At 38.0% G+C, this 23,976-nt stretch overlaps 2 protein-coding genes across 2 annotated transcripts in view; one reads left to right on the top strand and one right to left on the bottom strand.

Annotated features, from left to right (window-relative positions):
• Itpr (Inositol 1,4,5,-trisphosphate receptor) overlaps window positions 1–23,976 on the bottom strand; it is a 185,009-nt gene that overhangs the window by 74,889 nt on the left and 86,144 nt on the right. Inside the window, exons 16-20 of the mRNA XM_074102562.1 lie at window positions 14,253–14,409; window positions 12,288–12,396; window positions 2,967–3,145; window positions 1,302–1,457; window positions 604–801 (exon numbers count right to left, since the gene is read on the bottom strand). Coding sequence (XP_073958663.1) covers window positions 604–801; window positions 1,302–1,457; window positions 2,967–3,145; window positions 12,288–12,396; window positions 14,253–14,409 — 799 coding nt within the window. The remainder of the gene's footprint in view (window positions 1–603; window positions 802–1,301; window positions 1,458–2,966; window positions 3,146–12,287; window positions 12,397–14,252; window positions 14,410–23,976) is intronic.
• LOC141438673 (uncharacterized) lies at window positions 14,362–23,188 on the top strand. Its single transcript, XM_074102561.1, has 6 exons — window positions 14,362–14,448; window positions 18,754–18,841; window positions 19,436–19,518; window positions 20,704–20,836; window positions 21,994–22,238; window positions 22,407–23,188. Exons 2-6 carry the CDS (start codon window positions 18,824–18,826, stop codon window positions 22,540–22,542), a joined length of 615 nt encoding a protein of 204 aa, XP_073958662.1. The 5' UTR covers window positions 14,362–14,448; window positions 18,754–18,823; the 3' UTR covers window positions 22,543–23,188.

Below are 23,976 nucleotides of genomic sequence, written 5' to 3'. Positions count from 1 at the left end.
CATACGCCAGGCTTCTATATTACAATGCCTAAAATTGGACCTTAACGCAATTGAACGAAGGTTGCTTTTGCATTGAAGTAATGGGCGTTTATATAGGTCGTTGGCGTGGAACCTGCGGTGCGTATGTATGAGTCGTTGGCGTCCAAAAGGTTAACTATTTTTAAGACTATATCAATCAATCATTCAATCATTATTTACTACAAGGAAGTAATTTAAGTACAAAGATGATATAAACATTTAATACGCGTCACAGTCTTGGCGTACACTACATCATTCTATGTCATAGAGGTAAATCATATTTCATCAATCATGAAGTCTTTTACAGCTACATTTTACATTATACTACTTTTTTTTAAATAAAAACACTACATCATTTTTTCACAAGGGGAACTAGGGGGACAGTGCGTGGAGGGGGGGGGGGAGTTGGGCCTCCGGATCTCCCACTCACCGTACGAAACACAGTAGCAAAACTCACGCCGGTATTCTGTGGGAGTGTGATACTAACCCGGTCGAGCCGGTCTGCAGCCAGCAAGCAGTTTACAGTAAGGCTCTACCAAACCAATAACATGGACTAAAAATGTAGATTGCCAACTTAATAGTTACCTATAGAAGCCAAAGTAGATGAGTTCCCTGGCCAGTTTGACCACCTCGAAGGTGAGCTTGTTCTGGTCGTGGTCGCTGAAGTACCAAGTGCGAGTGACCACGTTGCACAGGTAGTTCTCCACGAAACGGATCGTGCCCAGGAACTGCTGCTTCACCTTCTCGCGGCTCGCGTCCGGGCCGCCCTTCACGCACTGGTAACTGGGAAATAATTCAATCTGTTTATTTGAGTCATTCAACTTTGTAGTGTACCTTGTTGCCATGGTGACGTCTCCCGAGTTATTTATTAAAAGTATACAAAACAATAACTCTTTATTGCACACTTAACACATAGTAAGCAGTACAGAAAACACAAGTACGATTTTAAATGGGGTTTATTTTAATTGTCATTTTTAATTTCATTTAATTCATTTTATTTTTCAACTAGCCGTTACCCGTTATCGCTATCCCGCGGGTACTATGCAATTTTCCGGGATAAAACTACCCTATGTCCTTCCCCGGATACCGAATTTCATCTAAATCTGTTCATGTGATGAAGTAACAAACAAACTTTCGCATTTATAATATTTTAGTGAGATTAGTGATATTAAAATTGTGTGTTTCATTCTTAGGTTATCCTGTTGGACGCCTCGGCCAACGCTGTAAGTCCTGAGGATCATTTTCAATAAATAAATAAAAGTTAGGAGTTGAGTTGTACTCACTCGTGTATGTGTATATGGTCGGGCACCTCTGTCCAGAGGCGCGCGTACTTGACCGGCGTGACGGGCTCCTGGGGGTCGCGGTCCGCGTGCAGATGCAGCATCAGACGGCAGAACGACGCGCGGAGCTCGTGCGACAGGCTGTTGTCGGACATACATCTGTGGATAACGATACATTGTGTTGATTATGATAACTCTGGTGGTCCCTCAGCAAGGACTATGAGCCCTATACAAGGTGTTAATTAAATAACTGGAAACCAGAAAGTAGTTCGCTCAGAATCGAGAGTAGAATCGATTACACTTATGTTTGAAATTAGGTTGTGTTTGTGTTTTTGAATCCCTTTTTTAATGTGCCCAGTCTAAAAGTTGCGACTGCAACAAGCGCAAACTATTGCGATAATTTAATACTGGCAGTTTTGCTGTCAATGTGTTATTTTCTCCTAAAACGTCAAATCGCAACTGATAAATACAAATCATGAGTGTAGAGTTAGAAATGAAGTAGAATTACTGACTTAGCAAAACACACAAATGTCTTTTTACATATTAAAGGTATTCAAATATAAATGCAATCAACTGACTTAAAATTAAAAAAAATATTTTTGGAGTGTCTGAGGTTTTCAGTTATTTAATTAACACCTTATACAAATGTACAGTATAACACCTTGTATAGTAGGGACTGCAATGTGTCACAGACCTATGCAGCCATTGGCGTGCATTGAGTTAATTCCGTGCGGTCCCTCTGACACTTATACTATTTAATACGAGAGCGAGAGGGACCGCACGACACAAACTTCGAGTTTCGTAGTAGCCCTCCAGACGCGTAACTTTTCGATAATCACATATCGATTCCTAAACCACAAACTATCGGATACGCACCCGAAACAACGCGGTCGCACTCCACCCAGTTCTCACGGGTGAGAGGCAAAAATTTACGAAGTAGATTTTTTTTGAAACCGAACTAATATTTGGCAAATATCCAATATTAAGTTTTGATCGACTATTACTCGTTAACTAGTGAAAACCTGCTAAACTGGGATAGTAGTTTTAGGGGCTGTTTCACCATCCATTGATTAGTGTTAACTGACGGTTAAATGTGATGACGTCTCCGTTTTTTCGAACAAAACAAATAGAGACGGCATCACATTTAACCGTCAGTTAACACTATTCAATGGATGGTGAAACAGCCCCTTACTGTTATTTCACAAGCCAGCAGTATATCTTAAATCGTACTCGTAAATGTGTAAATAAATAAATATCATGGGACACTTGACACCAATTGACCTAGTCCCAAACTAAGCAAAGCTAGTATTATATATACTAGGCAACGGATAAACATACTTACATAGATAAATACATATTAAACATCCAAGACCCGAGAACAAACGTTCGTATTGTTCATACAAATATCTGCCCCGGCCGGGAATCGAACCCGCTGGCCCGGGAAAAGATCCCTCTCTCTCTCACTTTCCCCCTCTCTCTCCCTTTATCTCTAAAACATTAGAAACTTATCTGGACGTCGTGCCATAAGCCCTCAATCTGGCCCTATATTACGAAGTGCTTGTCGTCTCTCTCTGACTCTAATATAATTTAATACGCGAGTGAGACGAACGGTACGATACGAACTTTGATTTTCGAATTTCGTAGTAGCCCCCCTGATCCGACCCTTACTTGAGTATGAGGTGTATATGAAGCTGCGGCGAGAGAGTGTTGAGCGCCAGGTACTGCCGGTTGAGGCACATGTTGGAGAACAGGTCCAGCTGGTGACGGTAGTAGTCCAAGATGGCGGCGGACGTGCCTGACGGGTCCTCGCGCGCCTCCGCAGCTAGCTCTGACAGCAGCCTCGAGTTCTAATAATAGGGAAAATGCATGGAGTATAAACCGAAAAAATCATCAATATGAGCAATTGAAGTTTGCATGCTATTTCTTTCTAGATAAATGAAATTTAGTATGAACTTTCTATGGCCGCCGTAGCATATGACGTCAAAGCCTATGACGGATCTCTCTGTCTAATTGACAATTTAAAACATCCATATGTTCGTGTTTCTTAAATATATTTAAAATATTCTTTTTCACTTCTCATGCTCTAAAAGTAGGTCAATATAGCCTTACGAGGCGGGAGTAAAGTGAGTACTTTAGTCCCTAGGGAGTAAAAGTAATTAATTTACTTCGAGTGACTTAGATAAACTCAAACCGCCAGAACTTGCTTAGTTTATGGCATAAAAGAAGATTGTGTGTGGACCATTATCATGACGAAAATGTTACGTTCTTAGTCTACGTGGTCTTAGTTCTATGCTTTTTCCGCATAGAAGTGGCGCCATTCTATTTATTCCAGTTTGTGTATGGACCATTTCGCCGATGCGTTTTTGTTATAATCTGTGTCTGGTTGGAAAATATATTGGCTTATTTTAGTCCCTCGATAAAAATATACTATTACAACTCGGTTTGTTAAATAATGAATATATACTTACAATACAATACAAAGACTCTTTATTGTACACCACAAATAGTAAGAGATACAGAAAACAGGTACACAGAGAGAAAATTACAAGGTAAGCAATAGGCGGCCTTATCGCTTAAGAGCGATTTCTGACCTATTGATATTTGACCAAATAAAAAAATGCTTGCAATTCTGTATTGTAACTGTTTGAAAAATTAAAAACCTAAAAATTGCCTGATTGAAAATATAAAAATCAGTTAAAATAATGTTGTTTATTGTTTTCAAATGTATTTTCGCGCATGAATTTCGAAAAACTCAGAGGTGCGAGCCGGGGTTTGAACCCACGATCCTCTGCTTGAGAGGCCATAGGCCATTTAAATATATATAAAAGTCATCATCATCATCATCATGTCAGCCGAAAGACGTCCACTGCTGGACATAGGCCTCCCCCAAGGCTCTCCACTCACACCGGTCTTGTGCTTTCCGCATCCACCGCTATCCCGCGATCTTAACCAGGTCGTCGCTCCATCTTGTTGGAGGCCTACCGACAGCTCGTCTCCCGGTCCGCGGACGCCATTCGAGAACCTTCTGACCCCATCGGCCATCAGTCCTGCGAGCAATGTGCCCCGCCCACTGCCACTTTAGTTTCGCAATTCTTCGGGCTATGTCGGTAACCTTAGTTCTACTGCGGATATCATCATTTCTGATTCTATCCCGCAGAGAAACCCTGAGCATAGCCCTCTCCATAGCCCTTTGAGTGACTTTGAGCTATACAAAAGTATTTGTACATTATGATACGTCTAAAACAAATAGGCTCGTTTTTTGAAGATCCACCAGTTGTACCGGTTCGGAAATACTGGCGGTAGGTACAAGCTGATTTCCAAAGTGTCATCGAGCGAAGTTCTGCAAGAAACGAACTGTAGGTACTGTAGGTACTGTGAGGTGGTGAAGATGGGAGAACAATACCAATCATCAATCATCGGTGTCACCAACACCAATATCTGACATAGCAAATCCTCCTTAAATATCTGAGTGACTTTATTTCTAAGATCGGTACGACGTGTCAGAATTTTTTTCACGCTCCGTTGTGGCACAAAATAATGCAGGTGACTGTTCTACCATCCCAGCCTATATACGCCCCACTGCTGGGCACTCGAGCGGGCAAGTTCTGCCTTCTACTGTGCAGGTTTCCTCACGATGTTTTCCTTCACCGCAAAGCTCGTGGTAAATTTCAAATGTAATTCCGCAAAAACACAGAGGTGCGAGCCGGGGTTTGAGCCCACGACCCTATGCTTGAGAGGCAATAGGTCAAACCACTAGGCCACCACGGCTTCCTTAAATATCTAGTGACTTTATTTCTAAGATCGGTACGACGTGTCAGAATTTTTCATTCACGCTCCGCTGTGGCACAAACTAATGCAGGTGACTGTTCTAGAAGGAATGAATTTCTAACGTGACCACGTTACTGGTTTTTTTTTTAATTAAGTACCTACTTACAGACGGGGTTATCTCTAAAAATGTTTATTGATGCATAAATAATGTAAATTAAATATAACTGGTTTCATTAGGGCACTTTATAATAATTGATATTAAATTGCGTTTGTTTGCGATATGATTATAGCATGTATGTCGTTTTAGTTAATTTTACAATAAGACAATTTGCTTCGTCTAGTTATTTATGTTAATTAGAGATTTAATTAATTTATGATTCATACGTATTTTCATCAAATCGTTTTACTATTATTTACGTTATCTACAAATATCAGATGCATTCAGGTGTCACGAAAGCAGGAGATCATTGATATATAGATAAAAAACTTGCTATTGCCTGCGACTCCGTCCGCTTGGAATTCCTTTGTCGCTATCCCGCGGGAACCATGCATTTTTCCGGGACAAAAACTATCCTATGTCTTTCCCCGGGACTATCACAAGTTACACCGAATTTCATCTAAATCGGTTCAGCGGTTTAGACGTGAAAGTTAACACTAACTACTTTCCTATTGTTTATTAATATGGACCGCCGCAAAGTATAGCCTGATGCAATAAATTATTAAGAATATGGCAATGCAAAATGCTCCATGAGGTATCGAAGCACGGGAGCTTTTTGCTCCCTAAAACGACGACCCCGTGGCCGTGAAGCCGTGGTGGCCTCGTGGTTTGACCTATCGCCTCTCAAGCAGAGGTTCGTGGGTTCGAACCCCGACTCGCACCTCTGAGTTTTTCGAAATTCATGTGCGGAATTACATTTGAAATTTACCACGAGCTTTGCGGTGAAGGAAAACATCGTGAGGAAACCTGCACAAACCTGTGAAGCGATTCAATGGTGGGCCAATCAACTTTTTTACCCACACTAATCTGTCCGCGATATTTTTCAAACAATTGCAGATTTTTGTAAGTAAACATGTTTTTTCTGTAATTTAATAGATGGTGTACATGAATACATGCCATCCTACGTAAGTTCAACCTATTAAACCGTGAAATATCTTGGTGGAAGTACGATTTTTTGGTAACGCCAGAGACAATTTTGGTAACGCAGGAGACGGCCAAAGTGTCGGTAAAATAGTTGATTGGCCCATTTAGTATTTCACGTAAACTTCTTAGAATAATAGTGTCGATCAACTTTTTATTGTTTGTTATTTTGTCCCGTTGTCCAAGAGAAAACAGTGAAAGTTTCTTAAAAAAACTGTTATGATATATGCTACTAATGTACTTAGGAGATTGTCCATAATTCTATGAATTATAACCGCCGAAAACATGGAGAAACTCATGGTTTTAAAGAGTTGCCCAGGGGACGTAACCATGGCAACGCGGTACAGGGAAAAGTTGATCGACCCAATTATAAGATTCTGAAACCTAAACATAAACAAGTAATCTATCTATTATACAAATATGTAAAAATGAATCGCCGAAATCTCTTACCATCAGGAGACCCACTTGCTCCTTTGCAATCCAGTCGAATAAAAAAAAATGTATGTACGCGCATAACTCCCGAACGACGGCATAGAATTGGATAATTATTTTTTTGTTGTATTCCTTATTATCAGGAGGTTTGTGCTAAACAAAATAAAATGAAAAAATTGTAACGGGGGCGAAGCCACGGGCAACAACTTGTTTATCAGTACGTTAAACATATGACAATGGTTCAGATACTGACAATCAAACCTATCTGCGAATGCCCTCAGGATGCCTTGATGTGCACCTCTTCCTTTTATGGCATGTCGGAAGTTCCCGACCCGCACTGCGCCCGCGTGGGAACTACGGCTCAAGCCTTCTAATTCTGAGAGGAGGCCTGTGCCCAGCATTGGGACGTAAATAGGCTGGGATGATGATGATTTTGTCGGATATGTTCGTAATTATCTTGCTTTCAAATACGGGACATGCAATATGGGACGGAATGATCAATTACGGTGACAGTCCCGAATGTACGGGGCGGATGGCAACCCTAACAATACGGCCTCTGGTCTGCTAACCCTTAATCAGTAAAAATTAAGCTTCCGAGTCAATGCAATCAAACAGTCGTTAAGGAAAGGTGTGTCCGTTGTTATTGCCTTAACAGATAATTATGTCATTAACAGTTTTGTTAAATTAGCCTTTCCTAAATATCGGTAAAACTGGTTTAATTACGTAGTAATAAAATTTAATTAAGAACCATCCTTTCTAATATTAAAACGCGTTTTAATATCTTTGTTTGTTACGCTTAAACGCTTGAAGTACTTACCTACTCTAGCGATCGTGTTGAAATTTGATACAGATATAGTTTCATCATCATCCCCACTTATACGTCCCACTGATAGGCACAGGCCTCCTCTCAGACCTGATTTTACTCAAACTTGTTGTTTGATAATCATCTCTCAATAACCCTCTCTCCCGAGCTAGTGAAACAACCGCCCAGTTAGGTTCGAATCCCGGCGGTGGTCTTATGTGCACAGGGGCGCGGGCTGCCCCGTCACACTCTTGTGCTTGGGCTGCAGTTCTCACGTGGGCCCAGTGCGGATTGGGAGCTTCACACACCCCATTGAATTTCTTCGCAGGCTTGTGCAGGTTTCCTCGCGATGTTTTCCGTCGCCGTAAAGTTCGTGGTAAATGTCAAATGGAACGCACATGAATTTCGAAAAACCCAGAGGTTTGAACCGGGGTTTGAACCCACGATCCTCTGCTTGAGAGGCCATAGGTCAAACCACTAGAGCAAAATTAAGTCGGTTCTTTTTACCAGAGATAGTTTAAGACCCTGGAAAACCCATACGATAGTTTTACCCCGGAAAAAATTCAAGTTACCGCGAGCGTCACCTATTTGTTGTTGTTTTGTCAAATTGCGAGGTGCAAACTTAGCTTGGTCGTGTTACATGTAATGGTTAAAAATCTTAAAATGTACCTACTCCTTACCATAAACTTTACGCTCCATCACTAAAAGTAACACAATTCTTTTGTACTCGGAATGAAGACAAATGAAGCGCAAACAACCGAATGATTTCATTATCAATGATAGTGTTAACGGACGCTTTGTCATAGTTTATGAGTTATATGAGGGTAGGTAGACAAAAATATTATTGGAACCGTACATCCGGGATGTTAGCTACCGTTTTACACACAGCGTCTATATAATAACGTTCGATCTCGCAAAGCTTGAAAAAAAAATAAGAAAAAGTGAGATTAGCACAACGTACACAAGGCCATAAAATATATGTACGTTACAAAGACGGCTACAATATTTATACACCTATATGCCATTAACCATAAGGTCGATGCATATACATATTCAACGCTATAGATCAGAGGGTCCCAATTTTTTTTCGTAAACCACTTTCCAATGTTCTGCTGCTACATTTCTAGTATATTCCCAAAACTACTAAAATTCCCGTTTTTTTTTCACGCCAACGTGGACCCCCGTCTAGTCTTTCGTGGACCCCTGGGGTCCCCCTGTACCACTTTGGGAACCTCTGCTATAGATGTCTAGATATTTAAGCCCCGACTGAGTCATAAGTACCTACGTCTGTGCTATTAACTGCAATAAGTGCAATGGCTTATTAACATGTTCACAAGTAGGTAATCAAAGTTAACTAAGTAATTACTTTTTAAACGGGTGTTTGTTTGTGGTTGTTTTCGAGTCTTTAGCAATTGAAATTTTAGCCCCTTACTGTTGATAGATTAATCTATTTGGTAAACACCATTAGTTTCGCTGACAATACAATTTAGGGGCTGTTTCACCATCCATTGATTAGCGTTAACCGACGGTTAAATGTGATGCCGTCTCCGTCTATTCGAACAAAACAAATAGAGACGGCATCACACCTAACCGCCCGTTAACACTAATCAATGGATGGTGAAACAGCCCTTAGTATTTATATTTAGTAGCATTGTAAAGTCAAGATGACAGCCGGTACAAAATAGCACATTAAATATTATCTCAAAACTTGCTCAAAATCGCTTTTAACCGTTCGGCCCCAGTGACACAACATCTGTGACTTTTTTAGTTCTTAATCCTATGCCAGTGACACGTATTTGTGACTGTTGAGGGATATGCGCTATGCCTAGCGTAAGATCTTAGTGGGTCGTCACATTCGGCTCCGGCAACGTCACAACGACATGCGTGTCACTGGCATAGGAGTAAGAACTAAAAAGTCACAGACGTTGTGTCACTGGCACCGGAATGTATTACGTCTGTGACACGTATACGTGTCACTGGCATAGAAGTGACTGCTGTGGAATATGCGTAGGCACAGCGTAAGAGCTTAGTGGATCGTTGCAGGGGCCAAACGTGTTAAGTTATTGTACAGTCTACAACGACAATGATACGGCCAGAGTTACCAAAAATATGAAAACACGTTTGTTATTTCAATAAAATCGCGTACACATATTTTTGTAACTTTAACTGTATCGATCTTTTTGTAGTAGACTGTACCTACTGATTTGAGGCGTGTAATACCAAATGAAAGGGCTTGACTAATAGAATACTGTGTATATACGTAGGTACTACGTCAAAGAACAATGGGCGACTTTGTATGGAAAGTGGACCAAAAATCAACAGAGCTGGGAGTTATGTCATTAAAAAGTCTGTTTCTCTACTTTATTTCATTTCATGGGCACTAAGTTAAATTCCATTGCAAAACTGAGATATTCATATTTTTAGTTAAGAGACCTACAAGAAACCGTGTTTTACCTGGACAGTTCAACTTATAATTACTTTAAAAATCCTGGAGGGTAGTTAAGATTAAACATTTATTTAAAACGGTTAGTCAATCTTGTTAAAATAACAGAACTGTTGTATAATATGCCCATGTAACTTTTGCTCCATTTAGATGCGTGGTGTTCCATATTTCTATCAATTTACCGTCTAGCTAGCACAATGCAGTTATTTGTTTCTAATTTTAATTCATCTGAATCGATAGCAAGATCGAATGTAGATACGAACCAAACGCCTTTAAAAAAGGAACAACGAAACGCAGGACGGACCTATAAGACAGGGCTGCACACTTCAAATTTTACACTCTTCGAAAATCCCTTCGCCCAGGAGCCGGCTTTCTGAAATCTCGGTAAGTGTCTGCATTTCTCTCTTGCTATCGAAGACATTTCCCCAACATAGTTTCGAACCGGATATATCGTTTATTACGGTTAATTTAATTTTAATTTAATTTGATTTAAGTTAATATATAATGACTAAAAAATTTTATTATTTATTTATATCTGGTTAATTTGTTTACGCCCGCGTTTCACCTGTTTATGCCAGCTATTGCAATACTCGTTATTCCATGCGCATGGCGCGGGATCTACCGCCAGCCACAAATATTAATATCGAGTTTCCGACCATCTCGCGTATTATTTTGCGATAATACCGGTGTGTATAGTGAGATCTCAACGAGATCTTTCTAATTATATATAGTTTCATTAGGTTTTGAGCGATATTTTCGAAATTACATTGCATTATTTTCTGACCGCACGGCGCGGTAGTTGGTAACGCTCGCCTGCTCGGCGCCATTACTAGACACGACGTCTGCTAAAATCAAAGTTTAAACTTAAAATTTGTATTGCATACCTATTTTATTTATACTAAAAAGCAGTATTTGCTTAAACAATATTTCCTAGCGGTTTAGGTGTTGCGTACCGAACTCTTTTCTCGTGGCCATTGTATTGTCGTACATGGCCCATCTGTAGCTGTTCACGTATTTTCGTACTGAACATATAGTTTTATTATATTTGACACAACATGTTAAATTTAAATTTCTCCTTTTGGTTTACAACAAGAAACATTGTACACTTCGCATTTCATTTTACTTAAAAGACTTTACACATATTTAATAAGTAGACCTACCTACGTAACTACGTAAATAATAAAAATATTTATTTCGAATAATTCACGATAGAACTTGAACAACTAACGTTTGAACGTGATTTAGCCCTAAATGGTATCCAACCTAGGTATTGTAGACTGTTCTAACAAATTATCTGAATTCAGAGTGCCTGTTAAGGATTTAAATTCTATAAAAAAAAAACTTCCTCAAGTTCCTCATTCATTCCTGTTTTCTGTATCGCATACTATTTCTGGTGTACAATAAAGAGTCATTGTATCGTATTGTATTGTATTCTTCCTAGTTCAAGCAAAAAATCAAAAACTTTCGGTAAGACTTGGTGATTTTTGTAAAGATCAACATTCGCACGCGCAATCAATTCGATTCGCTGTATTATGAAGTTCAAACAATGTTGCATGACCAAGCATCGAAGCATGTACTGCATTGCGGGCACGATGCGCGGGACCTTAGCAATACTCATGTCAAGTTACCTACTCTGTCGTTGCAATCATTTGAGGGTAAACTAACCGAATGTAATGCCTCTTATGACTTATATGAATCTCTCGTACATATGATAACGATTCCTCAACGAACGTCGAACGATTTCATCATTTACTCTTGTCACTAAAGGGCGAACCCTACAACTTCATTTTAGTAATATATTTTACAAAGATAATTCTCATCCGTTATAAAAAAAATTTGATTGAACGAAATCGTTTCGTAACGGAAAATAATATTTGTAACAATTGCTTGCAATGCAGTGTCACTTAATTATATAAAAAAAATATTAAAGTATTGGACAAATTTGACATTATTATTTTTTTGTAATTTTTATGTTATTAATTCCCTGTACATATCAAAAATACACTCGGTTTAAACCATTAAACAGTGTTGCTATAATAATTACATCATTTGTATTTAATTTAATTTAAACATTAGGTAATAATAATAATATTATTTATATCGAAAATACAAACTGAAATATTACAAAAAAAACAATCTTAATATTATTTATATTTTTTTCTCAAGCTTTTGAACTTCTTCGTACTGAAATAGTAATTTCATATGATAATTCAAAAACGGCATACGTACTCAATCGTATTCTAATCTCGATTTGATAATACCAGTCATCACACCACTTCTGCCGGTTTTCTTTGTTATTATATAAAATATATTATTTGTGTAATATAAATATGTACCTAAATACCTTTATAAAAAGCTGTGTATATTATTTGTGTTCTCACAACATCAGATTCAGATTTCACCTACCTTTTTATTATTCCATAGTAATAGTACTTCGTCTTCAACGACGTATTTAACGGTCTCGTCTTCCTTCTTCGGCGAGCTCGTGCGTTTTTCGTATTTCGTCGAAACCAATCTTTAACAAAGAAAAACTCTAGTGTAATGGTATACTCTAGTATAAGGCGACTACATTTTATTAGCAATTTTTGTAAAACTTATTCTGTGCGACAGCACAAACGATAAGCTGTGCGTCCACCAGTGACGTAGCAGAAAGCGAAATGTTGTGCGAGGAAAAAAATGCTTCGCAGGTCGTGCAGGTTTCCTCACGATGTTTCCCTTCATTGTTAAGTTCGTGGTAATTTCACAGATAAATTTTAAAAACTCGAGGTGCGAGCCCAGGGTTGATCCCACGATCCTCTGCTTGAGAGGCCACAGATCAAAACACTAGGCCACCACGGTTATGACATTTCTGACGTATGCATTTACATATAAGAAAGGGTGGTTACAGATTAACGTTTTATTTGCGCGTATAAGCTCGTTTTTGGAAGCGCGTGTACGCGCGTCCAGGTGCGGTTTTGATTTCTTGGAGCATTGAACACGCGGGAATACGCACGTATGCACAAAAACGACCGTATACGCGCAGAAGAAACGCTAGTCTGAAACCACCTTAAGACTTCGGTCACTCGCTCATTCTGGCGTCAATTCAGTCCATTCTGGTATTCAGTCATTCACATCGGATTGACGAATATTATTAAAAAAAAGTTTAATTTTAACCAGTGTCAGTCTGAGAGGATTACACGGTAAAACGGTATTTGATTATTTTTTATTTACTTTATAAATTAAAACTTGACAATGCATGTAATGGAACAGAAAAACAATTTTAAAGATATCTTTAAATATAATACAGTTATAAAGGTTTGAATTTCAAGATTAGACAGAATAGACTTACTTGCATGTGACGTCATACGCAAGTACCGCTATACTTGCTGCATAAATAAAAGCATTTTAGGAAGAGCCAGATACAGATTTTTCAAAAAATCGCTATAAATCCAATTTTCAACCGAATTCGTTTTTCACTTCGCGAAACATTGTCCATATATATTTTTTATAATAATATAAAGGATATGGCAAATTAAACAGTTGTCAAATACCGTATTTTGTTGTCATTCTGACCAGAAAGGGACTGAACTAACGCTAGAATAAGTGTTAAGCCGAGGTTAGACTTCCAAAAAAAAAACGTGCTAGTTCCATTACATTGCGAGGCCGTTAAGCCAACGAGTTTGTAGTGGTCAATCGAGCGCCGCAATGTAATGAAACTTGCACGATTTTTCTTGCAAGTCTAAACTCGGCTTAACGGGAGTAAAGCCCAATCAACACCGCGAGCGGAGCAGACCCTTTAATGTCTTAATTTAATGTACTATCGAACCATCTGGAGCGTGACCCGCGGTGGATCCTTTTTGTAGAAAAGTCATAGTTACTCCGTTTTGCTTGGCAAGGGAATGTATATGTCGCTTACTGTGAGAACGTTCTGCGGTGAGCCAGGAATCAAATGGTTCGACTGTACAACGATCGGCTGCATGAAAGTACTTACACCGGACCTCTATGAAGTTGGTCCATGCAAGTTAAAAAAAGTTCTCTGCGCTAGCGGTGGAAACCGGGGGTTGAGTGCTGCCTATTTACAAGCTTTTATTTAGTGTCACCTGTCCCGTTGTCTGTCTGTCTGTAATCAAATCTTGCAAGTTAAATTCGACCAACTTCCCGTAGTTGGATTGACTTGAAATTTGGTATACTTAGGTATGTAAACTGCGTGACAATACAATTCTGATAGTGACATCCTGGTAATCCGGCCAGGATCTTTAGCGGTTAATATTATAGACTTGAAATTTGGTATGCAAACGTAGTTTGGGTGACAATGCAAGTACAGTCAGCATAAAAAGCTTGTGTTAAAAAATAAATTTCTACTAAAAACTTTTTTCTTCTCAAGGTTATCACCTGGTCTCTATGAGTATGTCGGAGTTGTTGGCGCACAGCACACTCTTGCAGATGAGCTCCTGCGTGACGGCGATGGCTTTCTTGTTGGAGATACACAAGTCGCTCAGATAATCGAGAAACCGGGACTGCCACGTCTTCATGTTCTTGCGGACGAGTCCTGAGGAACGAAGGCATAATGGAAGAAAGAAAGAAACAGGTATTGTAACCATTTTGTCGTTTTATGTATCCCACGTTTGTTACTCTTTCACGAAAAAACTACTGAACGGATTTGCATGAAATTTGGCATACAGGACAATATAGGCTACTTTTTATCCCGAAATAATTTACGTTTCCTGTGGAATCAAAAAAGTTTTAAGCTACATACTAATTCTGCGGGAGCGAAGCCGCGAGCAAAAGCTAATTTGAAATAATTATGTATGTTAGGAAAAATATGTGATTTTCTTACTAACGCTGATAAGCCCAAGGGTACTAGAAACACAGGGAAGCTAAAAGTTCCATCTTACAGACTGGCTAAAACCAAAAAGTCGTTATTGGGAAATTTGCATACGTTTTTATGATAAAATTCCAAAAAATATTACCAATGAAACAGATACAAAATACCCTAAAATTGGCAGCGTATCTAATAAGATACATAATTTAAGATCATATTTTTGTATTTTTTTTAAGTTATTTTTGTTAGCTCTACAAGAATACAACGAGACTTTTAGGGTTAAAATCCATTGTCAAGAAGACATTAATATGTAAGGCGTATTATAAAACTAATTATTTACATCATGGACAGGGATATTTGGGAATATCCCATCGGGCGACCCCTTACTTCAAATAGCGATTCTACTGTGTTGAAAATGTACGTAGATGTGTTAAATACAAATCATTTAGTGCGGTGTTAGTTAAAAGGCTTAAAATGGTCTACGAAATCAATCAATTAATTAACTACTTATTACTCATTAAGTACGTAAAACCACATTAACAACTTTTTTTTTTATGAAAGCAAAAGAATTATAAATTAGCAAATTAGTTTCTTTTTAAAGTTGCATTATTTTAATGACGTTAATTATTAACCAATTAGAGTACAGCTTTATAAGCAAAAAATGAAGGCATACAAGCGTTAGTTTTCTTGCAAATAGCAAAGAAGGTGTTTCTTAAGGGAAAAAAGTAAATAATTTATTTATAACAGCAGTGACTGGTGAGTAAATTTACTGTAAGTATTATTTAGTATTATATTATTAAGTATTTACAATATTATTTAACGTGTAAGACACAAATATCGTCATCACCCCAGCCTATATATGTCTCACTACCGGGCACAGGCCTCTTCTCAGAATCAGAGGGCTTGGGCCGTAGTTCCCACGCGGGCCCAGTGCGGATTGGGAACTTCACGTACGCCATTGAATTGCTTCAGTTTGTGCAGGTCCCTTATAATTTAATTTACCGTAAAGCTCGTCGTAATATTTAAATGTAATTTTCGATTTGAATCCACGCTCCTCTGCTTTAGAGTCGAACCATTAGGCCACCACGCTTTTTTAGGGTTCCGTACCCAAAGGGTAAAAACGGGACCCTATTACTGAGACTTCACTGTCCGTCTATCTGTCTGTCTGTCGCCAGGCTGTATCTTGTAAACCGTGATAGCTAGACAGTTGAAATTTTAACAGATGATGTATTTCTGTTGCCGCTATAATAAGAAATACTAAAAACAGAATAAAATAAATATTTAAGGGGGGCTACCACACAACAAACTTGTTTTTTTGCCGTTTTTCTGCTCGATATTAATAACGGCAACAGGTAGACGCTTAAAATATTCATAGAATATTTAGTTGTATGTTCACTTTAAAAATAAATAGTTAAATTAGAATAAAACAAATATTCAATAGCCCATACAATAAAAGTCATTTCGGTATTTTCAAAGTGAGTGCAATTTCTGCAACATAGTCCGACAAGGAACTCAACGAGGTAAAGAAACCTATGTTTTTTTTAAACATATTTAGAATGTTATGATTTGACTAACACGGTAGAATCGCTATTTGAACTAAGGGATCGCTAATGCGGATCGAAATAATTCCCAAACATATGAAACATATGAAATAATCATTAATTTTATAATATGCTTTAGATATTAAAGTCTTCTTGACTTGATTTGCATTTTGTACCTGTTCGATATCTTTTGGAACTTTATTATAAACACGTAGCTATGCAATTTCTCAGAAACGACATTTTGGTTTTAGCCAGTTTGTAACATGGGACTTTAAGCTTTAATTGAATAGAATAAAAACTATCTCCATCTCCATACTAAACACCGCGTTCGGTTGAGTACAATCATACTGACTTTCGCATTTATAATATTAGTAAGTGTATTAATAATTTCATATTTGGGCGTTTAAAAAAAAAGTTTTTTTTAAAAATATGGTTTTTCTTGATCAGAATCAAGAGCACAATCGATTCCGATAATTTAAAAAATGACCCCGAATAAATGACAGTTTCGCGACGTTTTTTTCATACATTCAGTATAGGTATGACAAAACTGACTCATAAAATTTTGTATGAAAAAATGGGGACATTTTTTTAAACGATCGGAATCCATCGTGCTCCTGATTTGAGTAGGAAATACCATATTTTTTCCAAAATAAAAAAAAAAGAGAGATTACACTTTTTTTTTGAAACACCCATTTTTGCAAACTTTTAACCGTGTAGCGGCCACTTAACCGTTAAGCCCTACGCCATCAGGTAAATATCGGGGTGGAAAATTGACCATATCTTCTAGAAAATTAGTCATTCCGACGTCACTATACGGGACAATGCTATTCCGGTTAATATTTAGAGTAAAGTTAATTAAGTGTACTAATAATTTCATATTTTTGCAAACTTTTAACTGCGTAGCCGCCACTTAACCATTAAGCCTCCCCCCCCCGCGGCCCATTGCTGCCACTTGACCATGGGCACGTCACGACCAGAATCTGGTCTGGTCACCAGATCAATCTGTAATTAGTGCTCAGTTAGCTTGTGTGTTTGCTTGTTTGTGTCGGTGGAGCTTCAGGTGCCGCACCTACAACTGAATTGAGAAGTACGTAAAATAGAAAGTATAGACCTTAGGCAAAGACAGTGCTACCAATTAGGTACCAATACTTCAAGAAATGTTGTCTTACATTTAAAAAAAATATATTTTGAAATAGAAATTAAGAAAAAAAATATGCGGTTTTTTCGTTTTCCGAACAAAATAAATAAACTAAAATGGTTTACAAACATTCATTCTGTGATTTCAATTTTATTATTATTTGAAAGGTATCGTGAAATGGCCAATATGGTAGTCAAGAAGTTCCTCATCAGTCTGAATTTACGTAGCAATGTTTTTCCCAAACTTTGTCCAAAACAAACATCATCATCATCATCCCAGCCTATATACGTCCCACTGCTGGGCACAGGCCTCCTCTCAGAACAAGAGGGCTTGGGCCATAGTTCCCACGCGGGCCCAGTGCGGATTGGGAACTTCGCACGCACCATTGAATCGCTTCGCAAGTTTGTGCAGGTTTCCTCACGATGTTTTCCTTCACCGCAAAGCTAGTGGTAAATTTCAAATGTAATTCCGCACATGAATTTCGAAAAACTCAGAGGTGCGAGCCGGGGTTCGAACCCACGACCCTCTGCTTGAGAGGCGATAGGTCGAACCACTAGGCCACCACGGCTTCCAAAATAAACATGCATTTTTTAAATGTTTTCTACTTAAGAGCGCGACGTGCTTCCAGCGCATTTATTGCATTAATTTAATCCCTTGTAGTATCATTACTAATAAAGCTTTAGTTTTTAAACCCATATGTAAGATATTTGAGGATTTACCCCCTTATTCATAAACGACAATCAAACCTATTTTAGTTAAAATGCCGCTAAAATTCGTTTGTCCTTATCTGTCACTTCGACATTTGTATTTGTTAGAAAGGGACAAAGCATTTGTTAGTTAACATAGGCTTGTTAAGTTTTATGAATAAGGGGGTTACTCTGTAAATTATACACTATAGCGAGCGGCTGCGCGGGGCGCCACGTAGCTACAACAGGGCGCCGCGGCGCCAGCTCAACTTAACCACTTTATTTGAACACCTATCAATACCTACCTAGTTTATCAATTGTATTTTGTTTCATTTCTTTTGTTTACATAAATACATACCTATTTTTATTGAGCTAAAGGAAAACTAGGCTCTGCGTATGAATTTTTATAGACTTGTCTCATAGGAGTGAGTTTATTATCATTATAAGACTGTAACTAACACGAAGTATATGGGACTAGAGCCTGAAATAAACGTTAAATTATTATTATTATTATATTATGTATTCTATGTGTAACAAACACGACCTGTCATTTGTCTCTTGTAAATAAAAGGGCGCCAAAGGCATGAGTTGCCCGGGGCGCCCAGATGGCTAAGACTGAGTAACACACATTTCAGGTGCACACATATATGTGTTTTACACGATATGATACGTGAATATTATAACATAAAAAAAACTGTTGTTTCAGAACGAAAGCGAACGAAGAGTTGGCTCGTGCAGGACTGTGTTGCACTTCCATTCTTTAAATTGCAAGAAATATGACGACCATGAATCCGGTAATTATTGGTTTTAATAAGATAGTTAAAATACCTGGGGGCTGTTTCACCATCCATTGATTAGTTCTAACTGACGGTTAAATATGATACCGTCTCTATTTGTTTTGTTCGAATAGACGGAGACGGCATCACATTTAACCGTCAGTTAACACTAATCAATGGGTGGTGAAACAGACCTCTGGCCTATTAAATTCAATTTTAGCTGGTTATTAATATATTTCAACTCCTGATCACCGATTAAAAATCATCGTGTTTACAATTTTACTCGCAAATGTGATAAACATTGTATGTATGACTGTATGTCTCACGGGCGCTACTGGAATTACGAATAAATTAAATTAACTGCCATATATTTAAATTTGTCTAATAAATACTATACGTATACTAAAAATAAAACAGCCTCATTAATAATAAAAGACCGCAAATAACTGTTATCCGGTGTCTTTGGGTTTTGACCCCTATGAACCATATTTTTTCGATAGACCCGCCCTTGATACGGGACGCAAATAACAAGTAATCGAAATAGGCAGAGTAAATTTACCTACACTTTGCGGGAAGAAGTAATATGGAGTTAATACCATCTTTATTCCACAGGCGATAACATATTTCGATGATTTCGACATCGAAATTGAAGATCTTCGGAAAAAAGGCTTCGAACATGGTCGACTGCACAGAAAGTAAGTGTTCATGGGCATACCCTCTTGTCTGAACTGTTTTGATTGTGTGAACGAGAAAACAAGCACGGGGTTTCGGGCTAAAAAAAAATGTGACTTGCACTTGAACAAAAATAATAAAATGAATTTTGAATTTCTGAGAACTAATTGTAAGTAACCAAATTTCTTTTCGTCATCATTGAATTAAGCCCGAATTGAGCCTAGTGTTTAATAAATTAGGTGCAAAATTAAGTACAAATAAATAAATAAAATATCATGGGACATTTGACCAACTGACCTAGACGGCTAAGATCCAAAAACAAATATTCTTGTTATTCATACAAATGTCCGTCTCGACCGGAGATCGAACCCGGGACCTCAAGCTTCATAGTCAGGTTCTCTAACCACTTGGTTATCCGGTTGTCAAAAATGGTTAATATTTCTTTCGGCTCATATCAATTTTAGCATAGGACATGATTCAATTATCAACAATACTATGAAAGTGTCTCCAACTCGGACGCTTAAATTTTCATATCCCTTCGGACTGCCGTCCCCTAGCCTAACATCCAACTGGAGAGATGCTTATCGCAGTAGTTGCTATTCTGTTGAACTATACACGACAGAGTTGTGGATAACGCTCATTTCGAGGCTTACACTTGACCCTCAAGACTCTGGGAGTCTTAAAGGCTAGACCAGTAGTTCCCAAACATATTTTTCTCGTGGACCACTTTCAAAATTTTACTGGTTTCGGTGGACCCCCTGCTGCTACATTTCTACCACATTCTTAAAGTCGCCAAAAAATAAAAATTGTGTCGCTTCTGAGTTCTGTCCAGTCGCGTGCCTTATTAAAATATTATCTGCTTAGTTAGGTACTTAAAACAATGAAGGTAGGCCCTTATAAAACTATGCTTACATTTTGGCTCTTTACTATCAAAAGCAGATAAATTTTCGTGGACCCCCCATTAACATCTTATGGACCCCCATTTTTTGTTCACGCCTACGCCTGGGGGTCCACCTGGACCACTTTGGGAATCACTGGGCTAGACCATATTTGAGAATCAAATTGGCTTATTTTATGCGTATGGATGCAAGAAACTGTCTTTGCGGGCTTAGAGTCGATAATCCTCGAAAAAGCGTTTCTCACAACACTAACACGATGTCGATATACTAAGAGTACGTTAACATTTGCCTATTTTTTTTGTTTTTTAGGTACAAGGAACAGAGTGAAGTCTGTTCAAAAAACGGATTGCGGCACCAAGCCATACAGCAAAGCAAGCAAGCGAAGGGACATAGAGACCAGTCTCACACCTTCCATATAATTGCTGTTGCTTTGTTGATGGAGGTATGTACTAAAAATCGAAAACGAGTTCCCATGGGAATTCTGAAAATTACATAGTGGTGATGTTGCGTTTAAAACAATTGTGCCAAATTTCAGGACTCTAAACCCAGCTGTAAAGACACACGCACACATTATACCAAATAAAAACGTTTACGTTACGTTTACTTTGTTAACATTCTAACAAAATTATAATTGCCAGCAATGTACAACAAAGTAAATTGACAAGCAAGTGTAAATGACAGCCGGCAGATACCTTAAATAATTACGTGTAAATTTACACGACTGACCACGATAAAATCCGGGCATGCCTGATCTGGTGTGTATCTTTGTAATTAATGCAAATTTTCAAGCAGCACTTTCTCGTAATAGTCAGTGGTTATTAAACTACATAATAAAAATACAATCACAATAAAATCTTAGGGCGTCTGTGGGTTTTAGCTTTATGTATTTCACTGTGCCTAAATTACTTTGTACAGTGTTTTTTGATAATCTTCACTCGTTTTCAACTTCAATGCCACAATTGTATTTATATTTTCAAAAGCTGTTTTACGCTCATTCGGATATTATCTTTCCAATAAAAATCACGATGTAACTGTTTTCCACTTGGGGGAGTCGGGAAAACTTTCTAATCCAAGCACCAAAAGTAGTTTTTATATGGGAGGCATTTTTCTGTCAAAAAGACAAATTCAACAAAGTTAAAACACTTCCAAACTACCTCAATCTGAAATCAATTTGAACAAATATTAGCTGTCGTGAAAAGACAATGTTATAAGCTATAAAGTGATTGTCCAATTAAAAAAAAATACATAAACTATACATAAAAACCTAGAAAAGACCGTCAGAAGACGCTGTACAAAATAATTTAGGCACAGTCTAATATATAAAGCTAACGCCCTAACTTATCATTATGATTATATTTTTATTATGTAGTTTAATAACCACTAATTACTAAAAAAGTGCTACTTGAAAATTAGCATTAATTACAAAGATACACCAGATCAGAGAAAGTTACCAAGGTCTGAATTTCAGTTTATTAATTAAATTAATGTCATAGTTAAGTTACAGAAATACGTTACTTTAACCTCCCTAAAAAAAAGCCTGGCTGCCGGCAACACGCTGTATAAGTTGTCATATTAAAAATTATCTTCTTTTCATTACAGCGTCACGCCGCAAGATTAAAAAACGATCGATTCATTGATTTCCATTTTTTGCGGGTGACAGAAGCCCTGATCTCACTAGACCTCTTTATCGATCGATTCGTTAGAGAGCTGAGGGACCAACCGTTGCCACGAACGGTGGTTTCCTATAGTCTGGGTGTGATCACGGGCCGTGGACTCCATAGCCGCGATGAGAAACCGAAACTGAAGCCTGCTGTGATAACCAGGCTTCAGGAAAGAAGCGTTGGGTAAGCACAACTTTATTAACCCTTTTCCAGACATAGTGCATATAGCAACCACATAAATGTACACAAATATTCGACCTTACGCATTATGCAATATGGTACAAAATGTATACTTTGCAAATAAAATTACATAGTGGGGACACACACTAACTTGATTTTTTTTTGTTTCAGTTTCCGCGAGCAGAACCCGGGATGCTTGTTAATTACCGTTTACTCCACTACTAAAATGACGTTCGAGCTCGAGGACAAGTCGCGGCGAGATCCACAAATCGCTTTAGATATTATTCAGGTACCAGTTGGTGCCTGAGACTCAGTCTGCGCAGAACTCTTTTATCGCTATCCCGTAAATCCTATGCATCTCTCCAGTTGGGTGTTAGGCTAGGGGACGGAAGTCAGAAGGGATATGAAAATTGAAGCGTCCGAGTTGGAGACACTGTGATATCGCAATGTAGAATCCCAATTTTAATACATACATCAATAAGGAAACTTGTGCGTGCATCCAGAATATTGTTGATGGCATGCTAAAATTGATATGGGCCGAAAGAAATAATTAACCATTTTTTAGTACATACCTCCATCAACAAAGCTACAGCAATGATATGGAAGGTGTGAGACTGGTCTCTATGTTCCTTCGCTTGCTTGCTTCGCTCTATGGCTTGGTGCCGTAATAATGGAATTTCAATTTCTAAATCATCGAAATATGTTATCGCCCGTGGAAGAAAGATGTTATTAACTCCATATGTGGTACTTTTTGGAGCCAAAATAAACTTTTCTTTCTTTCTTTCTTTCTTTCTTTCATATTATTTCTTCCTCCCGCAAAGTCAAGTTCTTCAATTTCAATTTCTAAATCATCGAAATATGTTATCGCCTGTAGAAGAAAGATGGTATTAACTCCATATTACTTCTTCCCGCAAAGTGAAGGTAAATTTACTATGCCTATTTCGATTACTTGCTACAGCAATGATATGGAAGGTGTGCGACTGGTCTCTATATTCCTTCGCCATATTCGAATTTCAATTTCTAAATCATCGAAATATGTTATCGCCTGTGGAAGAAAGATGGTATGAACTCCATATTACTTCTTCCTCCCGCAAAGTCAAGTTCTTCAATTTCAATTTCTAAATCATCGAAATATGTTATCGCCTGTGGAAGAAAGATGGTATGAACTCCATATTACTTCTTCCTCCCGCAAAGTCAAATTCTTCAACTTTAATTTCTAAATCATCGAAATATGTTATCGCCTGGAAAACCGTTACATCGTGATTTTTATTGGAAAGATAATATCCGAATAAGCGTAAAACAGCTTTTGAAAATATAAAATTTCAGAATTCCCATGGGAACTCGTTTTCGATTTTTAGTACATACCTCCATCAACAAAGCTACAGCAATGATATGGAAGGTGTGAGACTGGTCTCTATGTTCCTTCGCTTGCTTGCTTCGCTCTATGGCTTGGTGCCGTAATAATGGAATTTCAATTTCTAAATCATCGAAATATGTTATCGCCTGTGGAAGAAAGATGTTAGTAACTCCATATTACTTCTTCCTCCCGCAAAGTCAAGTTCTTCAATTTCAATTTCTAAATCATCGAAATATGTTATCGCCTGTGGAAGAAAGATGGTATTAACTCCATATTACTTCTTCCTCCCGCAAAGTCAAGTTCTTCAATTTCAATTTCTAAATCATCGAAATATGTTATCGCCTGTGGAAGAAAGATGTTATCAACTCCATATTATTTCTTCCT

The sequence above is a fragment of the Choristoneura fumiferana genome, chromosome 19, assembly GCF_025370935.1.
Source record: "Choristoneura fumiferana chromosome 19, NRCan_CFum_1, whole genome shotgun sequence".
NCBI classification, from domain to species: Eukaryota; Metazoa; Arthropoda; class Insecta; order Lepidoptera; family Tortricidae; genus Choristoneura; species Choristoneura fumiferana.
This window is presented reverse-complemented; position numbering and strand designations above follow the sequence as displayed.

Bases quoted from the DNA above. Each gene is read 5' to 3' on its own strand.
- LOC141438673 (XM_074102561.1), top strand. The intron at 20,837-21,993 runs GTATGTACTAAA...TTTTCATTACAG, and splicing joins CTGTTGCTTTGTTGATGGAG to CGTCACGCCGCAAGATTAAA. The intron at 22,239-22,406 runs GTAAGCACAACT...TTTTTGTTTCAG, and splicing joins CTTCAGGAAAGAAGCGTTGG to TTTCCGCGAGCAGAACCCGG.